Source organism: Manacus candei, unplaced genomic scaffold (assembly GCF_025592945.1).
Source record: "Manacus candei isolate 608988 ecotype Guabito, Panama unplaced genomic scaffold, ASM2559294v1 h1tg000043l, whole genome shotgun sequence".
Classification (NCBI taxonomy): domain Eukaryota; kingdom Metazoa; phylum Chordata; class Aves; order Passeriformes; family Pipridae; genus Manacus; species Manacus candei.
The window spans coordinates 1,208,281-1,234,808 of record NW_026138091.1 but is presented as its reverse complement, the minus strand read 5'-3'; the positions used below and the strand labels follow the sequence as shown (position 1 = coordinate 1,234,808).

Genomic DNA, 26,528 nt, shown 5'->3' with positions numbered 1-26,528 from the left:
TTTGAAAATTGAAATACAACCCTGACTCTCATAATTGCAGGGTGAACCTTGAAAATCTGACACAAATAGCATCTCCAAATGTTCAGAAACTGAAAAAGAATTTAAGACCAGTGTTCATTGCATACAGTGAAATCAAAGATATATAGGCAAGAAAGAATATACAAGAAAATCAAACATAGATAGGCATAATTGATTTTTCCCATCAATTTCATTACTTTTGAGGCTTATTCTCTTGATTTGTGGAATTGATATGACTTGAGTATTTTGTCCCTTTGAAAATTCCAGTCCCATGTCAGACAATTTTTTACTGTTTGTTTTTCTACAGTCTATCAATTGAAGTTTGAAATGCAATATATTGTGTATGCCAAAAGAAAACTGAAAGGTGTTTTAACCACAAAATAGAATTCCACATGATAGAAAGCAGTCATTTCAGACTTCTACAGATTTGTTTGTCAGAGTTGAATATTAGTCTTATGGATTATTTTGTCCCTTCTCTAGAAAGTATTTGGCCTCAGCTGGTGTTGGTACATAGAGTTTTTGGAAAGTCTTCAGCAAACCTGTCTGGCTTCCAGGTCTGGTTGGAGGCTCCAGCTTTCTTCATCTTTCCCAGATGCTCAGTGTGCCCAGCGCTGTCTCTGGCAATTATCTAGATCCTGAATTCACTTATTTTATTTTAAAAGCTTTATGGCAGCAGATATATGAACTGATAAGAATCATTAGTGTAAAATTATTATCTACTGGATTAAAAATCATCTTTCACCAAAGCCAGTCCTTTCCCTACACTGTTTTCTGTCTTAAGTGACTTAGAGGTTTTGCTGGAAAGGAAAAGCTGTTTTATTTGTCATACTGGTCAGCATTACAGTCATTCCCAAGGGACATGCTGTGCAGCAGGATGTTAGGCTTCTGGTTCCTCCTCTGGGCAGTTGCATGCCAAGTGGGATATATTGTCTTTCACAAAGCAAAATGGAAGGAAAGGCTTTCTTCCTTTGCCCTCTGTGAAAGATGATATACCCCATGGGTATATTTGCTGGAGGAAGTGTGAGGCAGGAGCAGGCAGGAGGGCTGAGAGCTGTGAGAGGATAAGAGGAGAGCTGGCATCCCCACAGAAGCATGGCACTGCTGGGAAGGACAACCAGGTGCCAGAGACCACCGGAGGGACCTTCCTGAGGAGCCTGTGGCCACCAAGGAAGTTGTGCATTGGTGGTTGAGCTGATAACGAGCCCAAGAGAGTAGCCCAGATCAACAGTGACACAGCCATCAGAGGGTAGGATTAGCACTACCCTCTGAGTGTGTTAACACTCCTTTGCTCATATTCTGTTTCATTTTGATTAGTGGGAGGGCATGTGCAAGTTAACAGAGGAGCTATTTTCATTTTAGTATTTATACAAATGAAACCTGACATTTAAGCTTGAAGGCTTTTGCGATCTCTCTGAGGTAATTCCTTCAAAGAGACATCTCAGCAGCTTCACTTCCTCTCTTGGGCTGCCTCACCATCCTTTCTCATCTGGAAACTCCCCTGTCTTGCTTTCTCTTCCTTTCTCCCCCATGTGTCTCAAGAGATAATGGGCAGAGGAGCTGATGAGACTGAGCAGTGAGGAGCTGGAGGAGAGGGGAAGCGAAACACATTGGGAAGAAGGAGAGAGAGAGACCAACAAGACAAATTGTTGGGTAGCTGTGTTTTACCATAACAGAGAACATATCATATGCCCTAAAAGATGAATTAATACCAGCAGTAATAAACATAAATGACCTGCAAATTACAATAGTAGGTGTGGTTTTGCCTTCAGGTGAATATCTTAGTCATTTTATGCATTTTGACTTCCAGCTTTATGAGATACAATAGGCACATCATATTCTCAAACAGCCCAAGCACCTCAACTAAATTTGTAGCCATATTGAGGATTACTGCTAAGTTCAGTGTCAGTTGACTTGCAAAGACTGGAATGTTCAGGCATATGAAGTTTGGATGATTTTGCATAATAATGTCTAAGAAAGAAGCTATAGGCAGGAGTATATTCAGTAAAGTGAGCCCATCTGATCAGTGCACTTTCACGGACTGTTTTGCATATGGGGAACTTTCACTGCCAGAACACACATCTCTTAGCTCAGTTAAGGCTTCAGTAACTTCCATAAACTATTCATAGAGATAGCCTTATGCAACTGCAGATGCTCAAAAAAATAAAGGGGAAGAGATGTCAGCATGAGAGCATTCATTAAGTTATTTAGTAATGGCTCTTTCTAGTGATGGGTCAAAGGTAGCATCATTAAGCACATAAAAAATTTGCAGTAAATATAAGAAAGTAAAAATAATATTTTGCAAACATGCTATTGAAACAAGAGGTCACACATAAGAGTGTATGGGGTGGAAATGTAGCTGTATAAGCCTGAAGGCTAGTATTTAAATCATCAGTATATGTAAGTATATATTTTCAGTTTCTCTTTTCCGCTTTCACAAGTTATTTTACCATGTATCAGCTTTTTCTTTTCTTTACATTGATAATCTTTGTATACCTTCTGCTCTGATAGTGGTATCCATTACCTGGGTCCTTACTCTCAATACATTTTCTTTAAGTAATTTCTAATGAATGTCAAATTGATTCCCAGAACTTGGTCCCTGGGGAATTTCTGTATAGAAAGTTTGAACATGGCTGTATATGGAGTTTGCTTCCTGATTAGAAGCTGAAAGTGCAGAAAGGCTAAGATCAAACTATGGTTTAATAAATTAAAACTGCCAGTGCTCCTATGTTCAGGCTACCAAAACTTTAGATTATGGCAATGTGCCTCACATACAGCTATTTGGCAGTTGCAGTTTTCTGTTAAACATCATGCCCTCTCTCTGAAACATAGATTATTAATATTTATCAATTCCTGCGTGCCATGTGACTCCTTTGCAGAATAATATGGAAGCTGCCATCATCTGATAGTCCTTTACTGTCAGGGTTTAAATGGGAATGCTTAATTGCTTAATTGGGAGTTGTCAGTGAACAGTATTTTTGGTACGGAAGTCTTCACTTTTTCATTCAGGTTTTCAGTTCTTCACTGACCTTCCCTCTATTTGAGTTCTAAGTTAGTAAACTTTCCTCTGGCGTTGCACACAGAAAAGGAAGAAAATCATTAGGCTTAAGGACTCTGTTCTGTTTCACAAACTGTAGCACTTTGATGCTGTTACACTATTTTGTGACTTCCCCCTTGCAGCCTTTCCTCTGCAGTCAAATGGCCTCCAAGGCATTTGATAATTTTAGGTCGTCTAATGGGAATGCCAGTTTTAGACCCAAGGCAAAATTTGTGGCTTTTAAATTGAATAACTCAATAATACATCGTTTCCTTTGAATCTAGCATGTTCAGTGGAACAAGATTTAATGACAGCTTGGGACACAAGCCAAACAGTACAGCTCAGTAGAAGCAAGTCAGTGAAATGAAGCAGTTGGTCCTGAGGACCCAGCCCCACACTGCAAAGTTTGTGGGGCAGTGCTTCGGCAATGGGCCAGTTGCCTTTTGCAGTTGGAGCGCTGTTAGCTGAGCTCTGGGGGCGTATATTTCCACTCACTCGTTGTGCCCTCCCAGATTGCTGCAGAACATGAGTACAAGCATGGTGCATGGGTATGGTCTGGAGATATGCCTTGTAAATGCACACCCAAACTAAAATTATAATCCAAGTGCGTCACAGCTGCTGTATTTGTGAACTGTATCAAATGCATCAAATAACCCACATTATGCACACAACTCTGGCTGGCATTAGTGGAAGGAAGCAACAGAGAGGGATGAGATAGCTCACATCTCCGTTAGCTGCATCCATGTTTGACTGTTGTTCATCATGATTGAATTATGCAAAGTTGGTACCCAAAATGTCTCAGTTATCAACACAATCTAAAGCTTACTCTCTTCAGTGCCCTGCTATTGCTCAGGAGCAAGCCATGTGTTTCGTTTTTTCTACACACTCCTTTTACAAATAGGCTTCATTCCTGCATTTCAGAGTAAAGTCCTGGAGCATACTCTGGATTGGATCAATAAGACTAATTCAAGACCTTATTTACTAACTGCTACTGAGCAGATCCCCTCCTATGGATTTATCTTTAAGAGCTTTGTAGAATCTCCAAATCATGTAGCAATTCATGACGGCTTCTTCAAAATAAGCATTCTGTATTTTCCCACAGGATTAGAACAAAGAAAATAGCACTGGAACACCAGAAAGTTTACACACATATTAATTATCCTTAAACCAATAGCTTTTCCTTGGTTATATAGGTAAGTATTGCTTGTTTCAAAGCACCCCCTTGTGCAAACACCAGGTAAGACAAGTTGTACAAGAAGCTTCTCTGGCTCCCTGACACCTTGGTCCCTGGGACATGATCTGCATTTTCCATGTCACCCACCCTGCTTTGTCTGCCACAGAGGCCTTTTCTTCAACAGCTCATGTCCAAAGACCTCCTGAGGTTTCAAACTGCACTACTGAACCTGATCGAACTGGTATAATACAGTTGGAGATAGTCTTCAAACTGTAGGTTCCCATTGTTGTTCATTTAAACACTGGAAAAGTTAAATTCTTTGAAAATCTTGTATAAGCATAGGTAAAGTCCAACTGGAATTAACCAATATGAATCTTCAAAGTGAGTGACTGTGCATAACACAAGAAAGTTCACATATTGTTGATAAGATTTTTGCAGATACTAGTCACAGTTGAGAAAGAGGGTTAAAAATTAAAGTCTGCAAATGAGTCTTCCGAAGTGGCTAGTGATTTCAGTCAATTCATTCTGGTCTGTCCACCTTGAGTTGACTTCATAGAAAAATATCTTTTAAAACCTTGGTTTTTTCTGGAGTTCAAGTTCATCTGGCAGTGTCATAAATTGCGGAGCACAGATATGAAAACTCTCAAAGTCTTTAGTAATTTTGGAAAATCTCATCCACATTATGCAAAATGATTAACATTTAAAAACATTTATATCATGCTTTCAAAAGAAAACAAACATCACTTGAAAGCCAGTGATAACTGTGTTTCACTTGTCTTAAATCTAACATTTCCATCCACTGATTGGGCAATCCCTGTCAGTGGCAATGTTCAGATGAGCCATTTTCTGACACAAATAGTACACTTTTATTGAGAAGAATAATGCATTCCTTTTTGCTTTTTCGAACTTGAATTTTGAAGTGGTTTCATAAATGTTGATGTTTTGCGTTACCCCATTCTATTTCCTTCAGTGCTTATGCTTATTTTAATAAAAAAAGAAAGCATATTTCCTCTGAAGAGATAAATAAGGATTTCTGCATAATTCTTGGTGTTTCAGATATTAATTTGATGATCATTTAATTGCATCACAAGAGCTATTGGGTGAAATTAAATTACAAACAGATGAAAGCAGACAATGCATTATAAAAAAAGAAGCTGATGTATCTGCAAGTATTTCAAATGCTCCCCAAGGCACCCTACATTGTTCATGCTCCAGAAAATGGAGGCAGAGGTGCCAGAACACAACTTGACACAAGACTTTCAGCATAAAGGCACCTAACTTCACTGCCTACACAGGCTTTTTCATCTGTTTGATGCATATGTATATATCCTATTAACACCCACATTCCCTGTCTCCTCAACCCATTGGTTCTCACAGTTTACCCACACTTGATGTGTCCCTCTTCTCTTTCCTCACACTGTACCATCCTGCTGACACAACACCATCCCATATTCTTATTGCTTCCCATATTCATGCCTAAGGCATTGCTGACAAGTCAGTGAAACAAAAAGCTGATAAATTTGGGCACACTGTTCATTTTGTATTGGCATAACTCCTGTGGATTAGCTTAGGTACAGTGTTACGTAAATACTGTTTCAGATGCTGGGTGTCTGACAGGCTAAGTACACACGTGAAGTTTAGAATTTGAGTAGAGCACACAGTGCCTGTGAAAGGTGATGATTTTACATTTGTACATGCTGGATGAAAAAAAAATTAGAAGAGTCAGTTGTGCTAAAAAGTGTTACTACACCAGATTTGAAGACAAAATGAAATACTAATGCATGAAATACAGATTTTAAGTTGTGATAAGGGCAGACGTGATGCAACTTTAACTGCAGAATTGCTGCTGCTGAGTTCATAAAATACATCCCATAAACAGCTGTTAATCTGTTCACTGTTTGTCTCTTAACATTCATTTGTTTAGTAATCAGTTCTCATTTTTTCTACATATGGTACAGCTTCTCTTTTATAGCAGCTGCATTTAATGAACAGTTGGAGGCACAGAAGTATTACAGAAATTATTGTTTAACTGTTCTCTTGCATTATTTTTGTATCTGTCACTGAGGACATTTCAATAAAAGAAAAAAGTCCTTAAATATAGAGTAAGGAAGGTGTAGGTGCTCTGTTGTCTTCCTGAACTGGTAATTTGTAGTGGAAATTCCAGTGACAGTGCTTCGCACTCTGCTTAGCTCCTTTAGGCAGTTAATTTTCTCTATTTATAATGTCCATTCCCTTTTGTGATTCACTGACGTCAACATGTCAAATTCGATTCACTCTTCGGCTTTGCTCTGCATCATATTAGAGACCTTTAGGTAATGCACTGAGTGAATATCTTGCAGACCTGATAGACTGAGTGCATTTCAAGATTTTTAGGAAATGACAATTTACTAGATTTAAAGTTTTGTCAGGTATTCTGGTTAAATGTGGGTATCAGTGGTCATTAAAACTGATTTGTATTAAGATAATTGCCTTCTGGAGTACTTATGTTTAAGTGTCATCTTAATTCCTTTTTTTCCAAAAATTCTGATCTTTAACAAGACCATTTTATCCTGGTAAGTGTTCTCTGTTATTTATTCATGCTTCAGCCATGGCCTGCATCCTGGACTGAGTGAAAAAACACAACACAGGCTTTTGTTTATAGGAAAGTGTAGGTGAGAACATAGCTATTGCTGAAACTTTGCTAGCGTTAAGGGCATGATGACAAATACAGCAAATGCCCTTGTATTGGACAGTCCTTTGTCCTTGATCAGTCTTCACTAGTGACCTTGACCTGCAGCTGTTTGAAAGAGTCTGCGAGTCTGTCAAGTGCAGCAGTGGGCAGAGACTGTTCATTAGAGCTGACTGCTTGGATCAGATGCCATTTCATTCCAGAAAAGGGAGATTTCCAGTGAGCTCCACCCAATTCAGACACAATGCCAGGTGGGTTGGGGAGATGATTAAAGAAAGAAATAAGTAATTGCCTAACATTTTACGGATTGCACAGTGTAAATATTTTGGATATACTGTTTTCAGATGGTTGATGAATCAAAATAGCTGCGAGTTTGCTATGTGTCATCAGACATGTAAATAGATGTGTTAAATTGGCATTTTATGTGCAAATGCTCAGTTGGGAGAAATATATAAATGATGACAGGATGTTTTCGAAAGGATTTCAGGTATTTCTGCAAGGCATTTTCCTGGAAGAAGGCTTATCTGTGAGAGAAATGTGTTTTTTTCTAAATTTAACCCTACTAACAGTTTTCCACCTTCTTTTTGTGTGTGTGTCTTCTTCTCTTCTAGTGCCACCTTGGGCCTTAATAGCCATAGCCATAGTTGCAGTCCTATTAATCCTCACCTGCTGCTTTTGTCTCTGTAAGAAATGCTTGTTCAAAAAGAAGAACAAGAAGAAGGGAAAGGAGAAGGGAGGGAAGAATGCTATTAACATGAAAGATGTTAAAGATTTAGGGAAAACCATGAAAGACCAGGTAAAGTACCTCTCCTTTTCTCAAACTTTTGGGTTGCATTTGAAAGTTTCTGTTTTATGTGTCTAGAAAAAGTTGTGCTTGTTGTCTAAGTAGTGGCTTTGTGAAGAGAGGACCAATTGACAGCGTCTTCCTGGTGGTATCACAACAGATGAACCAGGGTGTGGCATCTCTGATGAAGCAGTGAGCAAATTTCCCTGCTCTGCTAAAAAAAAACATGAGCAGGCATATAATGACTCGCCTGGAATGGGCAAGTTTATCAAGGGTATCCTGCAAAATGAAGCAAATGTGTGCCATTTTCACTACAGTGACTTTGACCAGGACCTAGTACAGTGCTTGTGTATCTTACTAAGAGCATTTCTGAGCTTACATGAGTAGCTTTGAACTCTAAGTCTCTTTTTACACAAAAGTTCATCTGAGAAGGAAACAATACCATAGAAAAAAAAATGACAGTCACAGAAACAAGGGAAAACAACTAAGAAGGAAAAGCACAGGGACATTCAACAGAGTGATTTTTGGAGAATTTATTTTTTACTAGAGAGGAGTAAACAGAGGAGTAAGGTAAAAGAAACAGGCCATACTTAGATCTGTGAGTCAACTGACTAACATGGAGGAGAAGATTAGTATAATGCCTTTTGAGAGCAGCATCATTTTCATAAGGACAGAAAAACTTGTCCTTCAGATCTGCTTCGTTCAAGAGAAGCAGAAGGTTGCAGGACCTAATACTCAGGGCTGCAGACTTGACTAATATGTTCCTGAAAGAAAATAAAGCTTTCTCTTGACAGGGTTTTAGTATTGCCCTTCCTGGAGCAAACTGTTGGAAATAAGCAGCAGAATAAGGAAATAAATGTGAAGTATACATTTGTCCTCACAGCTTACAGATTTCCTAAGCTAAGAAGACAAAGGGCTATATTTTTCAAACAAGAAATACTGAAGAAATTTAGAGAACTGTTTTGCAAACCCTTGTAAGTAGGAGCCAATAACTGTAAAGATATTGCATGGTCAAATCTGTGCTCCCAAGACTTCTGGTGAAGTTGAGCTAAAGCAATGCTGGAGCGATTACCCAGCCAAAAAGAGTGGTTAAAAGCATGATCAGGAATAAGATAAGCAGTTCCATCCACAAGTTGGGATCTAGTGTAGAAGAAAGCTGGGCTGAAGGCAGGTTGATTAGAAGTACAAGTCAAAGCTGGGAACTTGAGGATTAGGGCCAGCTGATCAAGGACGAGATCCAAGAAGAGAAGCTTAGAGCACAGTACCTAAAGAGGCACATGGAGCAGTCAACAACTGGTGAAATGCCATGTTCAGTGATGGAACAGCCACCAGTGTGGCTCATCAGCCAGTCTTAAGAGTCCTGGAACAGGTTAGCATTCTCCAGGCATGTAGTATGTAGTAGGAGAAGAGCAAAATCAGGAGAGTAGATGAGGAAGCCTTACAAGCCTGATGACTGGCTGCAGCTGAATCACATGAGTAGAGTCAGAAAGGATCTCAGGTAAGGGGAGGAAAATAATGGATAAGTTTCAAAGGTGTATAGAGCTATCAGAGCTATTTCCAGGTTCAGTTATGACACAGGAGGACAAAGAGTGGACATGGAGACCCTTGCATCCTCATTGCAAGTAGAGTATTTCAGGTAGTGCCCTGGTGTGCAGTTTCAACCTTGGTTCCTCCTGGAGAGAAGATGCCTCATGTGCTACACTGGTATACCTGAGTGCGTGACATCAGCACAAGACAAATTCACACCTGAAAACAATCTCCTCAGTACACAAAATCACTAATGTAGATGGAGCTATTCCACAGTTAGAAAGATTAGCAAGGCCGAGCTAAAAACCATCAGAGCAGAAATTTTGAGTTCTCCCTTGAAGAAGGTATATGCTGGAGTTCTTTTCTCCATATTATGAACGTGAAATGAATTCCTTGTCTTAAAGCCCTTTAATTTAGCATTCATAGATTCCCTGTATTTGATTTATAGACTTTGTTCTGAGATATTTAGTAATTGTGAGATATTTACCCCTCAACAATACATGGAAAATCAGATCATCACTTGTTGGTTCTACTGTTAGCCAACTCCTCCAACTGAACCAAGAATAATTTGGAAGAAATGCTTTGATTATGCTTGTGAAAAAATCCCTTGGGAACTTCATTATGTTCTGCTAATGATAACAAACCTACTTTTTTATAGGAGAAATAATATGTAATTTGTTGATTGATATTTATGTGGAATTTGTTCCATATCGTGAGGTCATTGTTGTAGTTATAATATATTAAGTGTTTTTAATTATATTCATTAGCACCTGGATAAATGACCATGGACTCTTGGAAAATAAGTATTTTACATGGAAAATTACATGATGTAATTAATACCAAATTCCATTTGCTTTTTTTTATGGGAAAATTTGATAAAAAGCTGAATTCTGTGTCTCTTGTCTACAAAGAGAGCTCAAAGTTTACAGTGTTGCACAGATAGGTATTTTAAGATGATTCCATTCAAAATACTCTGTATAGTTATTCAAACCTACTTTTGCTGAGACATTTTGGGATTTAACTAATATGATTTGTTTTGAGCAGTCAAACCTAAGGAGGTTAGATTCTCAGTTGATGTAAATGCCAGACCTTTAATAAGTAGTTCACCAACTTTCCAGCCAACTCTTCATTGTCTGAGATTTCAAAACCAGACTTCTTAAATTAACACCTCAAATTCATTCCTAGCAGTCTGACAGTATACATATTTTGAGTCCTTGGTGTTCAGTAACTTTTACCAACTTAATTCTTAAAGCAACATTTTGGCTGTCATTTTTTGTCTGTATGATGGATTTTTTAGTCTAAGTTAACTTAGTGCAAGTTTTAATATATCTGGCTGAACTCAATGCAATGCTAAATGTAGCATATTTCAATTAAGAGAATTGAAGCACTTTAAAGGTTCTGGTATAAAATAGAAAGTGGAATATTAAGAATATCTTTTAGCTATTCAAAACAGCAAATTGTTAAAAAAAGTAATTGAAGACCAGGATGTAAATCTAATGCCATTATAAAAGGCAGTGTACAGTACCAACTATCTGAAATGTTGTCAAAAAACAGAAAACTTACTTCAGTCATTGTTAGGCCTGAACCTGCAAGTGCTGATTACCTTCTGCCTTCAGCTAAGAGTTCATAATAACAGTTGATAAGCCCTTGGCATCTTGCAGGATCCTAGTTCCCCTGAAACACAAAGTTGAAAGGGAGTGCTCTTTGGTAAATTGAAAGCTTCAGATCCTGAAATTATAATTTTTATCTTAATCTGGACTTGTTTGTCAGAGAGAACTTCTGACCTAAATTTACTCATGCTGACCTGCACATCTGTGCCAAATCATTATAGAACCATGTAGTTTGATATAATTAAAGATCTTTCTGACATACAGGTTCAGTCAGCTCAAAAGTCACACATGATAGATATTACAGAAAGGGGGGAAAAAATTTGGTCTCTGTTAGAATATTTGCGCTTTGAAACATCCACTGCCCTGAACACAACTTCAAATGAGAAACTGTTTTCATGTGAAGATTATGAACAAATATAGCTGACATAGAGTGGGAGATGAGTTTAAAATAAGGTTAGGTTTTCAATCTTGAGACACATTTCCATTCCAAGCAAGGCTAGTTTTTTCAAGTAGAGTATATAAATACACCAAGGGCCAATGGGAGGATTAGACTCCTTCTAGGGGAGGCAAATTGTTAGTTAATGTACTGCTATAAAAAGGTCATTTCTCCATGTTTTTTACTAATGTTTGTGTGTGGATGTTTTAATTTTTATTTCTTCCTCCTATGTCCTCCTTGTCTGTGTTTGTGTCTCATGACTGTTCTGGATTGTCACTTGCGGTAGGTTTATTTTGATATTTGGACGCACCTAGTCTAAAGCTCTCATAGTCTTCTGACAGCTCTGTCTCCTTAGCAGAGATGTGTATGTAGTAGCTTTGATACAAACATCAAAAGGCTGAACTAAATTGATTGGGCATTTTTTGGTGGGGTATGTATTTGGGGGAAGGCTGGAGGAGGGTGAAAGAGAAGAGGTTATCATTCTTTCTCTGGTTAAAATATTAAGGCAAACTGTACTAGAAAGCTCAAGTTTAAAATTGATTGGCCCATAAAAATAACTTTCTAATTTTATTTCCTTTTTGTATAAATGTCACCATATCAAAAGTAGACAAAAGCAGTGTGTATTTTTAATGTCTTAGTTTCTAAGTGTTGCTAAAATAATTGCTACCTCACAAAACTTGCTCTGGGTTCTCACATCATCTCATCTTAGTGCCCACGCAGTAAGTTCTTAGTGTTCCATACCAATCTCTTTTGAGTAGTCTTAGTACAGATTTCTGTTGGTGCAGCCTAATGAAAACTGGCACTAATGTTTTTGTGAGATCTTCCCATCACAGTTTTCATCTTTAGAACTGAGAACTTACTAAAATTTAGCCCCATTGCTTGAAGAATAGTTGTTGTTCTCTGAACATTTTATTAGGTCACAAAGCATTTGTGGAAAAGGAGATTTAATAGCTCAAACCCTTTCTCGTTGCATCAGGCTAAAACACTGTCACTAGTGAAAGATTTTTGGCTTACAATGAGTGTGTCTGTTAGGTGAAATAGGAGATTTGGGATTAGGTGTATGTACTACAGCCTGGAGTACGAGTGTATTGTTGGCTCTGCTACTGACTTACTGTGGCCTTCAGTCAGCCACGTGACTTCTCTGTATGTTTGTTTTTCCTTTACATAGGCCTTTTTTGTACATCGAGGTTATGTACTAACTTAATCAGAATATTCTGATTAATGTTCCTCTATTAATAGCAGGTGTTATAAAGTGATATGACCATGAGAACTGCAATTGTACCTAACCTAACTTCAACATATTTTCTAAGACTAATTCACCTTATGATTCTAGCTGTTGATCCGCAAACACCCTTGCCCTCATGGAGACAAAACACTGAAGGAACAAACTTGTTAATGTTAGGTGCCTGAAATATTTCAAAGTAGTGTGCATTTACCCACCAGCATGAAGATGATAGCCAAACTTAACTCGGTAAAATCCACACTGACATCTAGAGAGCCTGGATTTCTCTTGAATGAACTCAAGCCTTTATTGCCAGAAATAATCCAAGAGGATCTTTCTAAGGATCAGGAGCTCTGTTGCTGGCAGTGGTCTTTTCTTCTGCAATGTTTACTTGTCTGCTTGTTTGTTTTCCCGGTTGAATGCCTAGAGAATAGTGACTGTATTTATTCCACAGTGCCACCTGTCTTGGTATCAGCATGCCAGTTCCCATTTGTTGGCATCTTCAGCCCATGCTGACATTAATGCTCGCTGTGGCTTGTCCACAATGCAATGTCACATCCTAATTCACACTCAGAAAGACAATGTGTGCTGCAGAGCCACTACAGTGTAGAAAGTTAGTTAGAAACAATAGGGACAAATCTTGCTTAGAAAACAAGCCCAGTATATATACTGTGGCAGTCAAAATTAATTGACTGAGTCCCATTTTACATTAATTCAATCTCAGACTTGACCAACTGTCCTGCTTTTTCACCTGACTCAGAAGACAACTGTGCAGTATGCATAAAACTTCCTGAAAAATGTGAAAATAACATGTTTATGAATATAAAATATTATAGATGAGTATTTGTGTACTGTAAACAGGTTTTCTGTAAAACTCTTTTGAAACGTAGATTTATATTAGACTTCAGAAACCTGAAAATATGAAAGCAATAACTGTGAGACGCAAGGCTGGGCTTATTTGCATTCCTGTCTCGTCCTCTCAGTCACTCCCAAGAAAACATAGGAGCTTGCTTTGCGTGCTTCCTGAGTTTGTTTTTCCTCCTTTATTTAACTTTTTTTTTTCTGTAAAGTAATTAATTTATTACTTCTGTTGTAACCTATTGCACTGTTAGGATTATGAAGAAACAGATCCTGCTTATTTTCTTACGTGTCTTGTTTCTGTACTGAAGGTCTGAAGGAAGCTTCCATTGTCAAGGACATTTCTTGTGTTCTCTTGACTAACAGCCCAAATTTTGAGTTCCTTATTCAAGACCAGAGTCTTCAGGGTCCTAATGAGTAGTGTCTAGAAAATATGTAATTAGTCCCTAAATTAAGTGATTTGAATCCCGCTCTTGAGACATTTTCCTATATCCACAGACCGCATGGAGAACTCCTACACTAAGTGTCTGAAGTAAGAGGGTATGCATAACCTACAACAGGAACAGCAGTTCATATCAATGAGGAATGCATTTCAAATGTTTATGTACACATTTTAATGACGTATACATTTAAAAAAATAAAATTCAAAGTTAACTACTTGGGAATATTTAATAATAAATGAATAATAAATATGAATAGCAAAATAACTTTCAAGCATGAGAATATCAGATACTCAATAAAACCCTATTTAGAGGATGGTCAGAGAATTATCTTATCTCTTTTTAAGGAAGTAAGCCAAAAGAACAGGTCTGTGCCAACTTTTTCTCCATAGGTCAATGTGGCACTCAGTAAATCATGTCTGGCTGTATTTAGGTTAATTTTCACTGTTAAATAGATGTAGTCCTAGTTATGTAGTATGACAGATTTCTCAAACAGAAATAAATGTAGTATTCTGAGTGGTCCTCCACCGTCAAGGAGCCAGCTCTGTCCCAAAGCATGCTTCCATCTGGCCTGCTGCCATTCATTTGAGGAGGATGAAGAACAATTGACGGAGCAGCATGCACTGGCCAAGCAGCCTAAAGCTGCCTCCTACTCACAGCCTGCTGCTCAGAGCAACCAAGCACTGCCTGCCATATGGAAAGTGGGGGCAGAGCATGGCAGCATGCTTGCAGAAAGGCTTACTGCTTTTAGTTCATACACATGGGCCCTGCATTCAAAGCAGACCCCTGACCCACAGGGTTGACTTCCAAAATAGGCTCCCAGACTGAGATAAGCTTCATCTTTTTTCAAACAACACTGGCTATAAGAAAAACAGGTTGATTTGTGAGTTTAACATCTCTGACTTAAATGTGTGTATTCATATTTTACATCGAACACTTCTAGCATTTTCTGTATCCTTCTATTGCACCAGAATAAGTTAGTATTTTAGTACCCAACAATTCAGTAAGCTTTTAAGCTGAACATGATGACCTTATGTCACAGGGCTCCTAAAGAAATAAAGTCTTTTGAATAATCCAACAGACCATTTGAAAACTGTATAACAAGCAAGGAAGTAATGTCAAGGCATTGCATGCTGAACCTAGCAGGGTTTTGCTCATTCTGCGCATCAGTGTGGCCCACTGCTGGTGTGTGAAGCCAACATTCTTACAGCAGTAATGGCAAAGTAGATTTCACAATGACCAAAGCCTGGCTCAGACACTGGAAACCCAGGCACAACATGTTCCTTGAATTAATTCATGGAGAGAAAGCAGATGCTGAATGAATGAAATGTTGCCTTTCCTTCTGGGGGACTCTGATAGAAAACATGTTAAAATTGCAGGCTTTTCTGCTTTGTGATAGGGCATCAGACAGGAATTTTTAAAGGCTTTTATTTTCCCTTGGGATAAAAATTGGCCAGATGAGAATTATGGTGTTCTTGCATGTGAAAGAAATTGATGAGGTGCACCACCATTAGTGGAAATGCAGTCATTCCTAGGTGTGGGGGGAAAATTGTCTTTCTGATAAATTAATTGTTGGACATGGCACAGAACATTCTTGCTACAAAATGATATTGTTTTCTTCCATTCAGCTCAGCAGTCATTGCACAAGCCTGAGGACTGGGCATCATTCATGTAAAAAAAAAATATCCCCTTCACCATGTGAACAAAAGGAGTGATGAATGGGGCAGGTGAGGTAGAACTCAGGACAGCAACGTGCACCATGCAACAAACAAACTTACAGGCTGCAGTCAGTGTTTTGTTTTCCTTCCCAATGTCTCTCTTTCTTGCTTACTGATAACTTATTTCCTTAAAAGCATGGAAGGAACACTAAAAACTCTGTTAATGAAAGCATTTCTTTACATATAACAGTGAAAGACACTTTGAATTTTAAATAATTTGTGACATGAATATGATAACTGAGACCAGAATCAAAGTCTAAAGTACACCTCTGTGGGTCTTTGCATCCTCTTGGAGACTCAGACATGCTTGTGGCCTTTGCCTCTCTCTTCATCAGGCAAGGAAGTACACTTGCTCCCCCAGCAGTTTTGTTACATGAATCTCCTCCCACTTGCTTTCCTGAAGCTTGGGCACATGTGGAATCTGGAGGCAACCAGAGAGCAACTGTGCAAAAACCCTTGCAGACCCTCCCATTTTCTACACATAATTTGGGAAGGGATTAAGTGAAAGTGTACATAAAGTTGATTTAAGATCCAGAATCTCTTCTCTGCTTTGTGGTGGATAGTAATGTGGTAAACTCAGTGGCAAGGTGCAGGGGTTTTGATGGAACTCAGCTGGAAGCAAGGAATGTTTGCAGTGTCAGGAGGCAGTATCACTGGAGAGGCTTTTGTCAGCAAGGGGAATAAGAGAGGGACAAAACTCAGGAATGTAAAAACCCACTGAAAGGTGTGGAGTTTGCAGAGCTGCAATTACAAGGAGCTTTGGGGTTTTGTTCCTTTTTTAATGCAAAAGATGCATCTACAAAAAAAAAATTAAAACTAAGCATTTCCTTTAACAACTCAGAAGAAAAGAGGAGGCTGCAAAACCACTCTTAATTATGTTGCAGAAGAAACAACCAGCAGACCGAACAGTGGATCCCCAGGTTGCTGTAATTTAGCCCTTTTTGTTATAAGAATCACTGCAGAGTAGATGAGCTTGAAAACAATTAACTAAACATGGTGCAGAAAAGAGAATCCTAATGCCATATGTAGATTTATGTCTGCAGCCTTGTTAGAACTAGTTCGCATAGTTCATTCAAATATAGATTGAGAGGTGGCTCAGAAATTAATTTTGTCTTCCAGGTCTAAGAAAGCATTTATTGTATATTGTGTGGCTCTGTTATGATTCCTGGCACAAAGTAACTTTTCCCACTTGCTGATTTCATTAGATGCAGACATATCACCTTGTAATGGTTGTACTGGATTAACACTTTCTTTTGTACATTCCTACACCTGCTTACATATAAGCCTACATTTTTCAGATACTTATACACATGTGGAAGGATATAGATGTTTCACTGTTGTGTGTTTCTGCATATGTTATGCGGAAACAAAGAAAACACTTGAGTGAAGTTCAGCAGTCATCCTAAATTAGAAGAGATAAACCTGGTCTTCAGCACAATGCAATAATGCATTTCCATGTTGCACATTTCACAGATAAAGCATTTAAAATGTCATGAATGTGAGAGTTAAAGGAAATACTAGGAAAGTCAAGGCTTATATTTCTCTGCATCTAAATCCAGGCTTTCCAATTACCATTTATCAGTTGAAGAGGGCTTGAGGAAAAAACTGGTTTATAATTAGAAATATTTTATTGTTTCTGAAACAAATAAAATATAGCTGCTTATTTTGATTGTAGCAATACATCAGTAAGACACAATATAGTGTGTTACAGTGTGCTATAAATTGAGGGTTGCAGTACTATTCCATTAAATATTGATCTTTCAGAGAATCTCAATACAAAATTAAAATCCCTCTGGGGTGTTTCAAGTACTTTGAAGCAATCCAGTTCTTCTTCCTCTTTGAAACTCAGCAGCCGAATCAAACATGTGCTTCCTTTGACTCAACTTCTTCTTAAAGCATTGGCCTGTATTCTGAAAGCAAATTTCTCTCTTCACAGTAAAAACTATTATTTACATACTGCTGTAAAGATAATAATTTGTCACATCTTCCCCCATGCCACAACCTCGTCCATATCCAAACACTATTTCTTTCTTAGTGTTTTTCTTAGCAGTTCAGTGTTTCTCAGTCAAGGTCAAGAAGGATCATGTAGCTCCTCAGCTGATGTCAGTAACGTGCAATGTTTTCCATCTTCTCTGGAAATAGCTTTCACCTTCCAATAGGCTTCTCATAACCTGTGGAGAAGAGTTTCTCAGCCATACAGTGTTTTCTGCCTGCACTTCAAAACTCCTTTGCAAGAGGGATGTTAGCTTTCCATTATGCGTTCCTTAGTCACAGTAAGGACTTTTTTCACTTTGATTTACCCACAGGTCCATTACCTCCTGGACTGATCGGCTTTGTAGAAGAGTATATAGCTCTCCTAGAGAAGAGTGTGGATATGATGCAGCAGTTACAAATTCCACATACCTAGAAATTAACATATAAGGTTCCTTTTGCCTTCTCACTTTTATCCCTCAAGAATGGCCCTAGGATAGTTCCTCTTAAACAAAATCCAGGTCAAAATTAGATGGAACAGCAGCAAATCCAGTACTTATCCCAGAAACAATAATATGCTGAAGCTGTATATCAGTCTTTTATCATGGAGTCTTCTTTTAGGACATTCCTGCGATCATTCAGAGCAGTGGATCTTAGAGTTAACATCGCACCCTGACTTACAGCTTCCTGTTGTCTCCAGGCTTAGATAAATCTTGTTGCTTCAGTGGGATTGAGTCACATCTTCTTTTTGTTTGATCACAAAACCTTAAGCTTATTTTTATTACCAGTGAAAGCAAGGGTGTTTGGCATAATCACATCACTCGGTATCCTGACAGTCCCACATATGGTCTGTCAAAAAGCCTGTCAGTTTTCAAGTGTCTCTTGAACACTTCTTGTTGCACTAACAAAAATGTTGCGCTACAGTCAGGGAACTTGCTAGCAGCTCAGAGATTAAAATGTCTCAAACCAAATTTCATTTCAGGCAGTTCAGCCCTTCCAGATAGAAATGGTTTAGTTGGAAAAGTATTACTCTTCTAGTCTCACAGGTGATTCTCATCCACTACCGACCCTTCCCACCAATCTCATCCAGGTACACTGTAATTTATGTTCCTGGTAAAATGTCCATCACTCACTAACATTCAGATATTTACCTGAGACCCAGCTCCTCAACTTGCATAAATCAATGCTGTTGCATTGATTTCAGTTGAGCTATGCCAGCAGAATTTCTCACTTGTTTCAAAAAGTAGAGAAATAATTGCTTAATACCATACAGTTTTGAGTCTGACTTTTTGAATTTAGATCTGGCTTCTGAAAAGTATCATTTTCTACTTCAGAGATCAATCTTTCTTCTTACCAACCCACACAACTGTTGCATGGCCCCTACTATGTTCAGGGTTGAGTGAGGATATTAGTGCTTTCACATTCATTCTTTCTTCAGCCACTATTAGCGTGTATATAGCTACTTTCTGACCTTGCTATCTCTTCAGATAAAGAGTCCCAGCTGCAACCTGTTGTTTAGAAATGCTGTATGTTTCTTAAGACTACGTCACATTGTGAAAAAGAGAGAATAAATCTTGTTCTGGCACTCAGTAGTCTTGTTTGTGCAAGCAGAAGCTCCATGTAGAAAGAACCTTCATCCAGATAGGGGACTTAGAGACAAGCATACTGTTTACTATTACATGCAAACAACAATTCTGCAATTCTGGATGAATGCTCACTATTGATTCTGTGTTTTCACACTCTCAACTTTACTTTTACATTTTCCACATTTTTTCACTATTTGCCTCATCACTTTTGCCCATTTTCAGTTCTTATTCAGATAAGAATGTGCTGGAATAAGATCTACATAGTTAGGTACGGTTCATATGGTTTAATAATTGTATGAATTACCTTTTCCACAGTGCAAATACTTCTGCTTTCTGGTACAGAAAAAATATCATTTAGTATTTGAATTATATATAAAATCTAAGATAACTGAGGTATCCTTTAAAAAAACAGGTTTTATTCCATAGGCAAAGATGTAAGCAGTTCTGTATTTCTCTGTGTTTGTTTCTAAGCAGACTAAAACCAGCTTGCAATCAATTTGGTTCAGCCAAGCTTTATAGCGAGAATGAATAAAAAGGAAATTGGTCTCGGGAGGGAGGGAAAAGGAGGAACATGCATTTGCTAATGGCATGGTAGAAACTTTGCTTCCATATTCATTCTAAATAAACATGAAAAATGTTTGGCATATGATTGTAGGAAGAGCTCATCCACAGCACATGCTCTTGATCATAGTAGTCTTATGGAAACATGTTGCGAAATGCAAACAATTCACAGCATGCACAAACAGGGTTGACGTTGTCAAGATATTCTCAAGTTGAATGAATGCGTGACTTTGCTTATTTAATAGCATGTTTGCCTCCTTGTGCCTCTTTAAGAGCCCGTTTGAGCCCAGAAGAACTTTTTTTTTTACATCGAGATGATATTTTGTTTCTACTTTCAGGTTTTATAACAATCGTTGCTTGTTATAGCCCAAGGAGCATTCTTCCTACTTCCATTGCTTGCTTGCTGATTTATAACATCTTCTTGAGCAACCCAAAAAGTATGAATATATATGTAAACTGCATATTTGAATTTCCGCTGTCATGCTTGCTTTTAATGGCTTTAAAATAGATTTGAGCACAGTATCTTTTTTAAACTGTACTTAACAGCTTGCCTCATTTATGAATATTACATTCCTTCTTTCTAGGCTCTTAAGGATGATGATGCTGAGACTGGGCTGACTGATGGGGAAGAGAAGGAGGAACCCAAAGAAGTTGAGAAGCTAGGGAAAATCCAATATTCTTTGGATTATGACTTCCAGAACAATCAGGTTTGAAATAACCAACTTGTAGCATTTCATTTCTGTGTGTGCAAGAGGAGAATGAAGTCATACCTTTAGTTACAGTAGATATTTCTGAAGTCCTTGCTGCTTGCACAGAGTAAAGGGAGAAAGCAAGACAGAATATTCATTACAGAGGTACTACTAAATTGGTATTGAATATACTTGGAGTATATATTACACCTTTAATCAAAAACTGAAGACACAGTTTTATCTCATGGTTATTAATAACTTATATTAAGACATCACCAATCAACGTCCACCCACATTACATTATGGAGTGTGCATGCAGAAACTAAAATGTAGCTTCAGCCTTCAGGTATTTAAAATGTAAGCAAACATATATGGAAGGAAAAAGAGGGACGTAAAGGTAAGTTGGTTCACTGTGTGTCTTTTAGCAAGTTGGTAAGATTGCCAGAAGTTCCTTTCTCTCGCTTCATCAAGTGTGCACTTTGCTGTAATAACTAGCTGCATCAGGTTCTGTTGCTCTCCATGAAAGTACACTTAATAGCCAAGAAAATTCTAGTTTGGAATAAAAGTTCAAATAAACAGGTCAGCACCCCAGAAAAAACCCAGGAAAGTTGAACAAGAAGTTAAGGACTGATAATTATTCAGTACCCTACTCTGAAGCTGGTAAGACCAAACTTTGGCGTACTTACCCAAGTTTTCAGAATAAATAGACACTGTAATGTGATGTAGACCTAAAATCAACCTACTTAACTGGTCTGGCCACATCCTGAACTAGCTTATATTTAATTCCCCTCCCTGACCTCTTTGCCAGGGATGACTTTCGTCAGTTATACCAATTCACAGCCTTACATTAAACTTCACAGTACTTAACTTTGGCACAAAGTACACCAACACTTCTAAGTTCTTCACTTCTGCTGCATATCTTTCAGTAAACTTGAGAACACATTATCCTGCATTTCATTTTTTGACAATTTCAGTCACAACCACATAATTCTTTCCTGTTTATGGAAAGAAATTACTTTTGAACTTAAATCCCAGTTAATTTTTATTAATCACCTGAACTGACTTCCACATGTAGTTGTGATTTATTTCCACATTCATAAACTTTATTTGATGCTGTTCATGGAATCTGGCACTTTTAATTTGCAAGACAAAATAAGAGAAAAATTAAGAAAAATTTCTCTGTCAGTAGGAGGGTATTTACACACAGCTATGACCTGGCATAATAAATGGTATTTGCCTGTATTTTCAACTGTCTTCTGACTGTCAGTACTTGGTTTTCCATGCAAGAGCTAAAAAGAGTTTTGAAACCTTTCAAGAAACTGTGGTTAAAGGAGCTTTTCCTCAACTCCCAGAGCAAATTCCCTAACCGTGTGATGAGTCACACTGATCCTACTTGAAATCAGTATGAAATCAGTATGAAATGTTAGACCCTTCAGAAGCAGAAGATTTAAAGGGGTAAAGGAAAAGCAGCAAATGAGTTCTGACAAATGGATTTCAGTTTCCTTAGAATATGAAAACAAATTTTCTGTGTGAATTTTATTAAAGGAAGTGTTGATTTTGTGAACCGTATTTTACAAAGGGAAATAGGATGGAAGAACCACAAATCTGTAAACGTGTGTTGTATTTAATTAACATAATAAATTATTTGAGTTATGTATTCTTATTTTATTTTGCTGCTCTAAACTATGTTGCAACTTAGAATTTGTTGAAGGATAGATGATATAAAAGAGTAGGAGAGGGGGTTCACTTAGATTAGTATAGTGCAGTGGTATGAAACTACAGTCCTAAAATTTGGCTAATGTATTGCACAGGGTTAAAAATGGAGACAAGATGACTGATGTACTCTCCAGAGCCTCAGTTTTAGGGAGAGAAATTGTAAAGGGGAATTGAACTGCTTTTCCACTCTGTTAACTAAAAATCATAGCCTTGTTTTTCACTCTTTGATGTGAAAAACTTGATGTAGATCCTGAGCCTATCTGTGTATTTATGAAGTGTTATGCATCTAGAATAAGAATGAGACAGAAAAGGAGAAATGTTTCATACAGCTAAAGGAAAATGTTTCATTGAGCTTAAGAGTCCTATAGGAGGGAAAGCATGCAGGCCATACTATGAATTTAAAACTGGTAAAAATAAGTCTAACTTTCAGGAATCTCTCATAAGCCAGAAGCTTCTTTCCTAGATTGACTATATTGTTCTGTATTCCAATTGTTAGAACCTCTGTTTCCAATTTTAAACAATTCATCCATGAGAGAAACAAATATATTGTGACGGAAGCACTGATTTAGAAGAAAATATTCTCAGATTTCATTCCCAGTTCTTAATATGTTGTCTTCAGAATGACCTTGAAGACTCATTTCAGTGTTTACCTTAGTTCCGTATCTGTGGAACAAGATTAAAAGTATTTTCTTTTTCTCAGCTCCATTATGCTGATGAGGCCTAATACAGGCTGGGATGTCTAGATTACATGACATTACATGACATAACATAATGTAACATGAGCCTTCATTTATAACACTTAAAAAATGGCCAAGGCATTTACAAGTTTCATCTGTGCTTCAGTTTTATTTTTATAAGTGTATAAGCAATTTAAAAACTAATTTTTCTGTTTTGCAATGAGATTACAAATTGTTACTAGGATTAGATTACCAAAGGTTAGTTTTCATGGAGTATTTTTTGAAAACACTGTCTTTAAATTACTGACTGATCCCATCTGTATACATAGCAAGAGAACTTAAATATAAGGAAGACTGAAAGATCCATTTGTTTTCAATAAAGCTCCTCCAGAGGATTTGCATTTGATTTCATCACCTTTTTGCGTTTGGTTTGGGGGGAAGGTTATGTGTTGGGGGTTTAGAATACAAATTTTGTAGTCAAATTTAGACATTGTTGATTGTTTAATAATGTGATTTCTATTCATGGTGCTCAACACAGAAAAATAATGCACAAGCAGAGAGAGCAATTGAAAGTTATTTGATTGCAGTCTTTAAAAAGATGAAGTCTGTATTTAGCTGTAATCAGCTGCCCTTTGAAAACCTCTTTTCTGCTATAAAGCAGCTTTTGTACAGTCTGAATCTGCCATAATTGGTTTTCTAAAGTCAGTAGTGTTGCTTCATTTGCCTTCCTTGAAAAATGGAGGGGGGGGAAGGCGGGACAGGGGACAGGGCAGTAGTTTCTCATAGACCAAAAATAGAGTCTGCATGTGTATATCTCTGTTACGGGTTTTTTATAAATATCTATTTGAAATTTCATTGTGCTGTTTGTCTCTCTTTTCAGCTTCTTGTTGGGATTATTCAAGCAGCTGAGCTGCCTGCATTAGATATGGGTGGTACATCTGATCCCTATGTAAAAGTCTTCCTGCTGCCTGATAAGAAGAAGAAATATGAAACAAAAGTCCACAGAAAGACCCTTAACCCTGTTTTCAATGAGCAATTTACTTTCAAGGTAGTTCTTGATAATTATTGAAACTTTCATATTTAACCACTGTGTGTCTCATGCTTGGCTATGGATTTAGTTGTCTTAGTTAACTGGTAACTGCAGTGTAGTGATTTTTTATGTTGTAGAAACCTGTGATACTCAATCTTCTTATAATGTAGGCTCAGCCTTCAGTAGGTTTAAAAGGCACAGTTTGATTTTAGGCACTTTGGTTATTAACCCGATGTATGACAATCTGATCCATATTTTATGTGCAAAATGATAAATAAATGTAGTGAATAAATAAAATGTACAAGAAATTCAGAAAACAGTGACACTTTGACAAATGTCGTGTCAGTTTTACTACACGTAGGGACAGAAAGTCATAGACAGAAAATTTATTTGAGGAGGAAAAACAGTTTTCACTCGAGGAGGCTTTCACTACTAGGAGAACTAGGCCTGGGAAAAACCCGGTGTGGGAGAATATTCTTTCCCATGAATAGTTCTATCTATTTCTCTGCCTGCCTGTTTTGAGAAGTTATCTCCCCTGTTGCAAGAAGAGCTAAAAGTACTCACAGACATGCCTGAGGCCCCTGCTGGGGGAGATTGAGACCATAAAAGCACAGGGGAGAATATAGCCCTGAAGTTATGCAGATGCAAAAGGTATTGTTATAAAAGCACCAAAATGGGTTTCCTGGGATGCTCTTTCACCTGCTATGATTTTATCAGTGTATTTAGGTTTCTGACTTTGGAATAAATTTTTCCTTAATACCTTACCTGTGGTTTGGTATCTGGATTTAGCTGCGGGCATATCAATTCTTACACTAGACAAACACTCTTTAAATAACTTTGTAGTCCAGTTTAATGGCATTCAGTATAATTTCTTTTCCTCAAAAATAAGTTAAAACTCGAGGAAGGTAAATGGATGAGGACAATATGGCATATTAATCTTGCTAGACCTTGTCATAGCGGTTTTTTGCCGTGCTACTTTACATATGAAAAGAAATCCTGTGTCAGGTTTAATAACATATGAACTAAATAAATCTAGCTAGGGCTCAGATAGCAGTATTTACGTCTTTCCAATAATATCTATTATTAGTGTTTTTCTAAAACTGTAGCCAAATTTAAGCTCCACTTAAATACAATAAAGGAATACTATACAGCATGTTTCACAGGGCTTCTCCTAGTTCCTCTGCTGTTACTTTAGGCCTTTCTCTCTGTGCCCAATCTTATAATGACAGCTACAGATTGAAAACAGGAACAGTGAAAGACTCAGGCTATGAAATCATTCAATGAGAAAGGTATCCCTGGAGGACACAACTACTACTGCATATATAAGCTTATTCTTTCCTTGAAGATGTTCATAAAAGTAATCTTTTGTGGGGAGTTATTTTTTTCTCGAGCTTTCCTAGGAGAGTATTTAAAAGAAAACAGAGTTCTAAATTGCATATTCCCATGCAGCTCACAAAAGCAAAGAAAGAACCAATAATGCTGTCATCTAAGATGAAAACACAAATTATAAATCAGATCAGCCACTCCTGAGCTATAGTGTCTACTTGTTGTAAGTCTCATCTTTAATATTCAAATTCTGTGCTCCAGAGAATAGTTTGCTTTCCACACAGGACCTGATAGAGTGTTTAAGCACATCCCAATATGGTACTGATTATCCCCTGCATACTGTGGTCTGTACTTGAGAGAAAACCAACAGAGGATGCCAAGTACTGTCATTGTTCTAAGGGCTACTGTGAAAACCACAAATGACCATTTAAGTAGTGCTGCAACTGTAATAATAACTTCCATGGGAACTATTGACAATATCGTGTTTACTTGGGCAGAGCTTTATTCCTGTGACCCACTTCAGGTGGTGTACATCTTCTGTTGGCATCCTTCCCATCTCTCTGGCAGCACTGCCCACCAGGCAGCCCATGCCCATTTTGCTGCCTTCTCCCAGGGCACAGCTGTGAGCTGCCTGCCTTCCTCCCAATGTAGGGCTAATGGGAATGAGATGACTTATGTTTCTGCTGTATTGTATCTTGAGCCCTGAACTTTATTTCTTCCCTTCTTTGGGTGGTTCCCTGCGGTAGTCCCTTTTTCATTTCTTTTTCCCAGACATCTATGGTGCTGTTCCAGGGTGCAAGTGTTTACCAGGCTTCAGCTGTCTGAATTGTATCCCCACACTGCACTGCCAAAAGGAAACCAAGAAATCCTAGCTGGACTACACCAGGAGGTATTCCTCCTCAGGTCCCAAGTGGGAAGAGGGTTCATGTCTAGAGGAATGACATTGTCTGTGTCAGAACATATTCTTTTACCATGGTCTCACCTGCTTTAAGTCAAAAGACTGGCTATGTCTGAGCAGAAAGCAGGGAGAGGGAGCAATCCTTCACAAAAGCTGAGGCCGTCCTTGGTAGTCCAGAACAAAGACTGAAACTACTTTAGAGGTAATGAATGAAGGAAGGATTTTAAAAGGCAGATAGCTTAAATGAGCTTTACTGAGGTCAAGTTAATGATTACCAAAAAGTAAATAATGATGAATGTAGCCTTTGCATGCATTCCAAATGACCAGGATCCACTGTAAACTAACAGAAAAATAAACTTTAGAACATTTTTCTTCTCCTGTTTTTGAGGTTGTGTAAAAATAAAACTAACATTATTTAGAATTTTTCCTTCCACATATAATTGCCCTCTGTAGCTTTTTAGAAGCTACAAATATATACAGAATGAAAATAGATTTTGCTGTAGTATTTACTAAAATATACAACCATGTACTACTGAAACTATTCTACTTGATAATGGAAGCTAGACCTGGCTCTCAGTTTGATAA

The 26,528-nt window shown here is 37.8% G+C and overlaps 1 protein-coding gene across 3 annotated transcripts in view; it reads left to right on the top strand.

Annotated features, from left to right (window-relative positions):
- Window positions 1–26,528, top strand: part of SYT1 (synaptotagmin 1) — a 351,145-nt gene that overhangs the window by 249,663 nt on the left and 74,954 nt on the right. For 2 of the 3 annotated variants that reach the window (XM_051795723.1, XM_051795722.1), the window contains 3 exons: window positions 7,506–7,690; window positions 20,192–20,314; window positions 23,570–23,737. In XM_051795723.1, the coding sequence (XP_051651683.1) occupies window positions 7,506–7,690; window positions 20,192–20,314; window positions 23,570–23,737 (476 nt within the window). The remainder of the gene's footprint in view (window positions 1–7,505; window positions 7,691–20,191; window positions 20,315–23,569; window positions 23,738–26,528) is intronic. The other variant, XM_051795724.1, reaches the window with a different exon arrangement.